Source organism: Melanerpes formicivorus, unplaced genomic scaffold (genome assembly GCF_026170545.1).
Source record: "Melanerpes formicivorus ecotype bairdi unplaced genomic scaffold, bMelFor1.0.p_v2 SCAF_6, whole genome shotgun sequence".
In the NCBI taxonomy this organism is placed as follows: domain Eukaryota; kingdom Metazoa; phylum Chordata; class Aves; order Piciformes; family Picidae; genus Melanerpes; species Melanerpes formicivorus.
This window is the reverse complement of record NW_027142358.1, coordinates 6637642-6646696: the sequence shown is the minus strand read 5'-3', so window position 1 is coordinate 6646696 and position 9055 is coordinate 6637642. Positions and strand designations below refer to the sequence as shown.

Genomic DNA, 9055 nt, shown 5'->3' with positions numbered 1-9055 from the left:
ACAGCTTCCAGCTGTCACCTTCACAAGGAGCACAAGAGACAGCTATTAACCTGTAGTACACAGAGGAATCACATTAACACTCAACACAGAGAAAGAAGGAATAATAATCATGCTCAAATCAGGCCTTGCTGGCCCCCTACTGCAAGCATTTGTGTAAGCCTAAAGGAGACAGGATTTTAATAGGCACAGCTTAGTGTGACCCAGCAGAGCAGGAGCATGAGCAGGCCAAGGGGAAAAGGGAGTGGGAGACTCCCTTCCACCCGTGAATATTTCACACCTCCTAAGTACCATGCAAGGAAATATGCAGGCAGATGGAGTCATCTCCTCACCGCTCACCATATGGTGTCTTCATCTACACCCTTACACCTGACCTTACAAACATCTTAAATCTCTGAGATTCCTTTAGCCTTCCCTGGGTATTACAATTTTTTTTAACAGCCTCTTCCTCCCAGAGGGCTCAGACAAATTTTCAGCTGGGGAAAGATTTGGTGGCTGAAAATTAAAAGGATGAAGAATAAAATATGAGTGGAACACAAATCAGAGATCAGGACGTGGAATCTGCTGCTGGAACTGTTAGTGGAAAGCGTGGCAGGAAGCTGTTTCTGCTCATGAACACATGAAGACTCTAGACATACTTGAAACTCCTTTTAAAATACACCCAAATGTTGAGAAGACAGCTATGGATCAGAATGGGTAAGCAGCTAATAGAAATCATGCACTGAAGGAAACCTGAGTGCTGTGCAGGGGCAAGTGCATCTCTGTTATCTTGTAGGCTTTCCTTCATAGCCTCTCTAATGATTAATGATGCTGGGCAGCTGGGATGGGTCTACCAGACTGTTCTTCCAAAACTTATAGGAGGAAGAGTGCCTGCCCTGTCACTCCCAGAGCTGCATGTCAGTGGGCAGTGATGGGGATCTGTGAAGCACTTTCCTGGATTTGGCTCAGGGAAGGACAGAGGAGAGGAATCTTCTAAAAAAGTGTGGCAGCCCATTGTAATCCTAATTGCAATACTGGGAGAAAAAAATGGGATGGAAAACTGTTCTGCACTTTCAAACCATGCTGGGGGATAGAAGCTTAGTTCCAGGATTATTGACTTAATTTTAGTTGCTTTCCATAATTGTAATCTATTTTATTTTTTATGTAGAGCATGTAATTGTACGTTACACCCAGACCGCTTGTCAGCTTTTAGCTTCTGCCTCAGAACTAACCAAGCTCTTTATTGGGTGTTTCTGTTAATCAAAACATTCCCATGATTTAACTTTTTATGAAAATGGTAATGTTTCTTCCTCTTAAGAACGCTGGCTCAACTCCAGTGCCAAACATGATCAAAGGTTACTGCTCTCCGAGATGTTGTGTGATCTTTATGAACAAAGTAGAGAGCCTCAATCCAATTTAATCTGAACAACTTTTCACGTTACAAATCTATCATTTAGTTTGAAAATAATAGGAGGAGAAGACATGCAGAAAGGATGTAGTAAAAATATGTTAGATAATTAAGTAATCAAGGACCACATAGCATTTCCCTGTCACTGGAGAAAAAGAAGTATTTTTAGCAAGCTCTTGTTCCTTTCAATACTGCAAAACTGATGTGAGGCTGAGGAAGCAAACTGGCTTCCAGGGCATGTCCCAGGACATGAGTCCCTTCACAGTGTATGTAATGTCATTGGTGTGTGAGGCCATGAGGTTATGATGGACCTCCGTATCACTGGGGAAATGACAAGACTTGCAGTTAGATAAGTAATATCTATGTAACATATCTGTAGTATATACATATAAAAATATTTTACTATTAGTAAATAGTTAGATAAATTCTGCTTTCCTTTGTGGTAACCTCCCATCAATCATATTATCTAAATAAACTGAATAAAATTGTGTGCAAATACAGGCCCTCCTCCATGAACACGTCCACCCAACCATTATGTCTCCATGTATTAATCAGTATTTGTAACACGTTTCTAAGCAAGAAAAGCTCGAGCTTGTAGGGGCTGAAAGTGGCTATTAGGGGACAGGGGAGGGCTGGGGGTAGTTTCTCAAACCACTGTGGTGGTGGAGTGCCACCTAGTGATGGTCTTACTCACAAGAGCATGGTGTGAAAGAAAACTCTTTTCAACCCCACTACTCCCAGGCTTTCCTTTATCACTTCTTGTTACATTCCAGTGTCCACAAGATGCATTTTATGCTTTCCAGAAGACATGTACTGTCGTGGTACCTACCCTAAATTGCTTACGTTCTCCTGGGTGATGTTATGATAAGATTTAACTCTATTTATTTATATCTCTGCAGTAGTCCATAAATCTTCACACTCGGCGATGGCTTATCAGTTTCATGCCACTACAGTTTAAAGCATGTATTAAATTAACTGCCTGAGGGTTGTGACCTCAAATAAATCAGTAAGCAAATATTTCTTCTCTAGCAACCCTTTCTGCACACCCTCCCCACACACACACTGATGTGAACCTCTCATTTATGCAGCTAGTGAAACAGGTGATTCTGCCTATTCACCATAAAGTATGAGTGTCTCTTGAACAAAGTCAGCTATTCAGGGGATAAAAAACCAAACCAGTCTTTTCAGTGAACTGAAACTTTGTGGGCATGGCTTGTCCCTGCTATTACTAGAGATTTATTTATTTTTATTTAATGTGATTTATTCTTTTTTTTTTTCCCCCTTCTGTGGCTGTGGGAGCTTTTTTGATCTTACTAGCAGGAAGGTTTTTCCCAAAGCCAGGAACACAGGCTCAGTTTAAATGGGACTGTTAAAGAGTGATCCCCCTTCAAGACCTCTGCCTTGTCTAGAGGGTCAATCTATGACAAGAGTGCATCATTTACAGCCATGACAGTTACAACATTGCCACTTTATTGATGAATATATAAAGCACTGGGAATTTAAGTGGCTGTTCCCAAGCTACACAAAGTTCTTAAGGTCAGAAACCCAGATGTCCTCTTGATCATTAGTCTAGCTCTTTGGTCATTAATTGATTGAGGCATTCTGTAGGTTTGGTGCAGAATTAATTTAAAGTAAATACTTGAGTCTTGTCACATAGTTGTGTCCTGATAGCACTTAAAACTAAGTGCAGCGAGTTGTGGTATTTTAAATCCTGATGACTGGCTTATCAAAAATGGGTTTTAGCATGAGTTATCATGGACTTTGAAAAAAATCACCCTGTATCTGCAACTACAGTTAGAGATGCAGCTACCATAATGGCAAACTTGTCAGATTTGAATGAATTTAGCTCAAATGGCACTCATCTGGGAGACCAGACTGTACAGTCACCCTCGCAGTGCCTCACAGGACACAAATCACCATGAGTTTGAAAAGCACAGAATAGAACCATAGAACCTTTTGGATTTGGAAGGGGCCTTTCAAGACCATCTATTCTAACCCCTGTGCAATAAGCAGGGGCATCTTCAAGTATATCAGGAAGCTCATGAGAATGTCTCAGTAAATGGGTGTCCTTTATGCTGTTACATGAGTACAAACATTAACCCAAAGCACAAACTTAATTACCCCCCTTCCTAAGTTTCCACTCCTGTTTTGTTGTCAAAGCCATAAGAAGGACTATAATAAATATCCTGGTTACACATTTAACATGTAAATTTGAAGAGATGTCTGTTGTTGTTATTATTATTATTATTACTACTCCTATTATTATTACTACTACTCCTATTATTATTATTTTAAATTCTGAGTGTTATCACCTTTCTTCATTTAGCTAGAAAATTAAAATCCTACCTTTTGATATTTATTTGCATTGTTTGCACATATAGTAATTTTGGTTTTAAAGTCTAAAAGTTTGGCCCATTTGAGAATCTGAAATCCTGGAATCAAGGACTTTACCCTGATCATCTTCCCAGTGATTTTAATTTGTAAAAAAAAATCAGTACAAAAGAAATGAGGAGAAAGAAAGACTGCAAAACTTAGAAAAGGAACTTTACTGATTTTTGTTTTATTTTAAGTGTGCTTTGGGATGATTGAAAGTATGTTTCAATGTGTAGGATATTCTTAAAATGTTCAAACATATAGGGGATACATTATAAAATATGTATTATTCTCCAGTTCTAGTGGTGAAATCAGACCATTTGCAATTGCCTACTTTGCCATGTAGTTAGGAAAATGAAGCCCTGCAATTCAGGCATCATTGAATAAGGAAGAGAAAAAGTTTTCCATTGACATTATTAGGTTGAAGTGTGGCTTTCAGGTCACATCTAACATCCATTCTTCAGGGGAGTGTATATATGGTACAGTGCATCCCCTGCCCTAAAAAGCTATCAAACTAATGAATTTCTGGCCCCACAGAGATAAAAGCAAGTATTTCAAGGGCTGGCTGGGAGTGGAGCAAATAGCACCTGCTGCTACTTGAGCCTAGCTCTCGAAGTGTACAGCCACTGGCCTGCCTTCCCTTCTCCTACAGTACATAATCAATCACATATAGATACGAGCTAGCACAAATAGGCAGGTGCACCGAAATGACAGGAGCCAGGCTCCAAATGCGCAACAAACCCGCACAAATCTGCTTTTATCAGCTTCCACGGGGCCCTGCCTCCCTCCGTACCTTGAGGAGACACCTGACCCTTCGTGCTGAGCTGCTACACCTCGCTGCCCGCCCCGCTCCGCTCCAGGAGCGTCACCTGGCCTTCCACGTCAGGGGGGCGATACTCCTCAGCGTCGTTGGTTACAATCCACGAAGGCACGATTTCCACAGCAAGATGGACGGCTTTGAAAAAAAACAAGGCCAAGGGGACAGGGCTGCAACGGGCCTTTCCAAGTAGCCTCTCCAAGTAGCCTCTGGGCCCACAAAACAGTGTGCGTCCCGCAAGCCCGGGGGCCACACTCGGTGTCCCAGTCCCACGGCCCGCCACAGAGGCCACAACGGCCCCGCCCGCCGCCGTTGCTGGGATACATCGCGGCGGCCCCTGGAGCCCCGCGGCCTCGGCCCTCCAAGGCGCAAGAACCGATCCCCGACCCAGCTTCCAGGGCCCGCAGCCCGCCGGCAGCATGGCTGAGGTGAGACACCCCCCCTCCCCCCTCCATTCCCCCCCTGTTTCTTGAATAGGACGAACGCTGTACCACAGAATAAGTCCAACAACATCTCCAGATGACCGATATCAGTATGCCATCTTTACGTGTCAGGTTACTTTTGCGAGCCTCGCTCAGATAGATCCTTGTTGAAAATACGAGCAATTGCAGTACTTGCACAAGGGCAGTAATAACACTTAAATTTGAGGAACACCTGCTACTTTTAAGGTCGTGGGTGTGAATTGCTACCTCCTCTCCCACCTCTCCCACTTGCTGTTGCTGCTCTTCCTGTAACTTTATGATCACAAATGTAAACAAGAGCCAAACTGAAGGTTTGATGTTGGGGAGGAGGATGAAATAAGAAGAAACCTAAATTTGTTGCTGTGAGCTGCAGGAGCAGATTTGAAGGGATTGTGCAGCAAAATTCATCCATGCCCCACAGACTCACCCAGTGAGGACTTTAATATGCCAATTGCTTTGGCTTATTTTCTCACTGAACTCTATGACAGACAAAACAAACAAACAAACAAAAAACAACCCAAAACCAACCAAAAACCAAATCAGAACCTTGACACGAGGGGGGATTTGGAGCTGCTGCCTCTGCCTTGACGTACTGTGGAGCCTCATCTTTCTATCAAGTCATAAGGGTCTGTTTTTACCCTTTTAATTTCAGACTTTCCAGGTAGTGTGAATTTACATGCTCCCCTTCCACCTCCCCATACAATGAAACAAAGGAAATGTCATTTTGTGCTCAGAATTTAATTTTTTTTTAATTTTTTTTGATAGATTTCTCACCTTTAAGCTGTTCAAGTGGTGAGTAGGGCCCTGAACCATTTTTGAAACAGCAGTCCATTGTTTGGGGGGAATGGACAGATACAAAGGCAGATTTAGGTGGTTGAGGCCCCATCCCTGGAGGTGTTTAAGACCAGGCTGGATGAGGCTCTGGCCAGCTTGATCTAGTATGAGGTGTCCTTGCTCATGGCAGGGGCGTTGGAACTAGATGATCCTTGTGGTCCCTTTCAACCCTGACTCATTCTATGATTTTTAAGGCTGTGGGGTCTGTATATGTCATTGCCTTTCCTTTGTGAGGGGTCTCGCTATACCATCCATGGCCAGTGCCGGTAGGAAAGCTGTTTACCTTCAGTATTCAGTATCACCAAGGTTGGAAGAGACCTCAAAGATCATCGAGTCCAACCTGTCACCACAGACCTCATGACTAGAGTAGGGAGGACACTACTGCCCACTGCAGGCTTGAACTCACAATCTTCCCATTAAGGGTCCTCTGTGCTACCAAGTGAGCCACTACTCAGGTCCAAGTCCAAGTGAGTCCGCCTCTGACACAATCATAAGGACTTCCAATTGCAGCATAGAGACTTTCTGATCAATTTTATGCAAGCTTGACTAATGACAGCCATGTATCTGTGACTGCACAAAGCAACATGTGGGCTGATTTATCTTGCTCCTTAGATTGAGCTAACTGAAGAAGTGGCCATGCCACTTCATCTTGGTACGGTTGTGTTATGTTGAAGGCTACAATGGAGGCTTATTTAAAGCTGTTGTGAAAAATACTGATGGGATTAAGTTTTCAACAACCAAGATGGCAACGTGTGATGTCAGAACTGAGCTAGATCAAAAATGTCTCCTGTGAAAGGTTTAACAGTAGCATTTCTTGCGGATGAAGGATTGGCTTGCATTGGCAGTGCTGGAGGTTTCAAACACGCTTATCTGCAAGTGATTTGCTGGCACTATCTGCATAGCAAGCATAAGCTAATCAGACTTTAGAGTGCAGAGAACTGGGAAGAAATGAGGCTAAAGTACTAGCCTTCCTGAACAGTTGATGGATTGTTTAAACACTGTCACAACAATGATATTTTATAGCTATTTTATAGAGTTATGGTACTTGATTACAAGAACTCTGTGAAAGCACAAGTTATTTCAGTAAAAATCAGGGGAAATCTGTTTGAACTATAGCCTGCAATGTGCTTATCATATGCTAGCAAGAAACCTGTTATTTCAAAAAATTTTGTCATGATTTCTTAGTTGCTGTTCCACACTCACCATATTGCATTTTATACTTGTGGGTCATGTGTGAGATGTTGAATTCCTCCTGTTTGTTGATTTTCTCGTTTCCTTCAGGAAGAGGCTGACAACCCATACATGGAGGAGGAGAGTGCATTTGAAGCACTGGAAAAAGATTTCCAAGAAGTCATCAGTCTTCTTAAGGGAGATAAAACTCTGGAAAAATTCTGTATAGAATATGAGAAGCTCTATGCTATTATGAAGAAGTCTCATGAGAATGAAAAGCGTCTCATGGAGAAATGCAGGGCGCTGAATGCCGAACTTGTGGCGAATTCATCTAAAGTGGCTGTACTCACAGAGCTCTCTAAAGATGATCAGGAAACAATATCATCATTGAAGGAGGTAGAGTTTTGAATAGAATTAAGCATGATCTGAAATTGTAATTGAAAAACATGGTAGTAAGAAAAGCATCTGCAAGAGCACTTTGTTTTATGTAGAGAACTAGCTGGAGGACTAAGTATAGAGCTGGCATCTACAATTCTTTAACCTGTGTAACCAGTTGCTTTGTATCCTCAGCCTGATGCTTTTACAAGTCTCAGTCAAATTTTGTCTTTATTTGCATTAAACCAACTCTATCTGCTGTCAAGTACTGTGACTGTTTGAGGCTGTGCCTTTAAGAAAGGAACAGTGCTGGGACACTCTGGCTGAATGTTTTGGAATCATAACGAAAACAATCAGATATTCTAAACTAATTTCATTGGTAGATTGGTAGAATGCAACTTTAAGTTTTGAGTTCAGTTGGATTTTTTCTCAGTTTCTCTCTGTCCTGCTTTTCTAGCCTGTCTGCTTCTGAGCAGTCAGAGTTTGACCTTGGATACCAATACTGTACTAATAGACCTACTAAAATTCTTCTTTCTTAATAACTACCTTTTTCTGTCTCTAACCCTCTGGGAAAAAAGGGAGGTAGGGGGAGAGAAGGGGGTACAAGGGGGGAACCCTTCTCTGTCCGGAGGAGGGAATTTCGTTCCTGTATTCTTTTTTTCCATGCTGTATATTTCTGTATATATATTGTAAATACTGTATATATTATATATCTAACCTGCCTTTCCACATTGCTTGTAAAATATAGCATTCCTTCCGCTTCTCCAACTGAGTTAGCTGTGGGTTTGTTTTTTCCTCTTTGTGGGGGAGAGAAAGCTAGGCCTTCTCTCTCAACCCACTACAAGTACTCCCTAATCATTTCTGTTTACTCATTCCCTATGTAAACCAGCACATTTTCAACTTAGCATACAAGTTTTGATTCATTAGTATTTTTGAAGGGCTGCTTGCATTTTAACTCTTGCCAGAATAGGAAAAAAAATTATGTTTACTTGCTGAAATATGGATTGTAGACCAGGGAAGTGTCATCAACTCATATAAATAAATGTTTCATGGTGGTTTTGAAAAGGAATCCTATACAGCATTTCAATGTGATTTTGCCAGTGTACTCTTGTTCTTATTGATTTGAACTCTGTCAAATCAAAGTATCTGACTTGCTAAAAACAGTCAATGTTTTCAGCATTAGTGAGGTTTGACTACCAGAAACCTAAAGCTGCCAAATGATCAGAAGACTGTGGTTTGAAATTTTTTTCCTTCTGATGACACCAGAAGAACTTAGGCTGTGGTACTTAGACAGGCTTTAATTTAGCATTTGATTGAGAAACCTCCATGGCTTACAGTAGTTTTGTTTCAGTAAAATAAATTCAGTGTAAGAATCTGAAGTGATCTGTGAGCACTATAGAAATACAGGCCTTTGAAATTAAGCTTCATGTCTTTAGAACTTGAAGAAAATACACTCAGAGTTAAATATGGATAGCAGTGCTGTCATCCTATAGCTGCAGCTTTCAAGCCCACAGGACTGCTCAAAGCATCCTCAAGGAGCAGAAAAACTGTAGAAAATCTTGTTGATATTCATTGCTGCTAATCAAAACCTGGTAGGTGAGTGTCAGGAACTGCAACGATTCTTAGACATTGTCTTGGTAA

General features: G+C 41.6%; 1 protein-coding gene across 2 annotated transcripts in view; it reads left to right on the top strand.

The window, feature by feature from the left end:
* The first annotated feature begins 637 nt into the window (after positions 1 to 637).
* The window catches only part of CFAP58 (cilia and flagella associated protein 58), a 72012-nt gene continuing 63594 nt past the window's right edge, over positions 638 to 9055 (top strand). The window contains exons 1-2 of one of the 2 annotated variants that reach the window (XM_068139214.1): positions 4599 to 5002; positions 7151 to 7435. In XM_068139214.1, coding sequence (XP_067995315.1) covers positions 4994 to 5002; positions 7151 to 7435 — 294 coding nt within the window. In that variant the 5' untranslated portion in view covers positions 4599 to 4993. Of the gene's footprint in view, positions 694 to 4598; positions 5003 to 7150; positions 7436 to 9055 lie in introns of those variants that run through there. The other variant, XM_068139215.1, reaches the window with a different exon arrangement.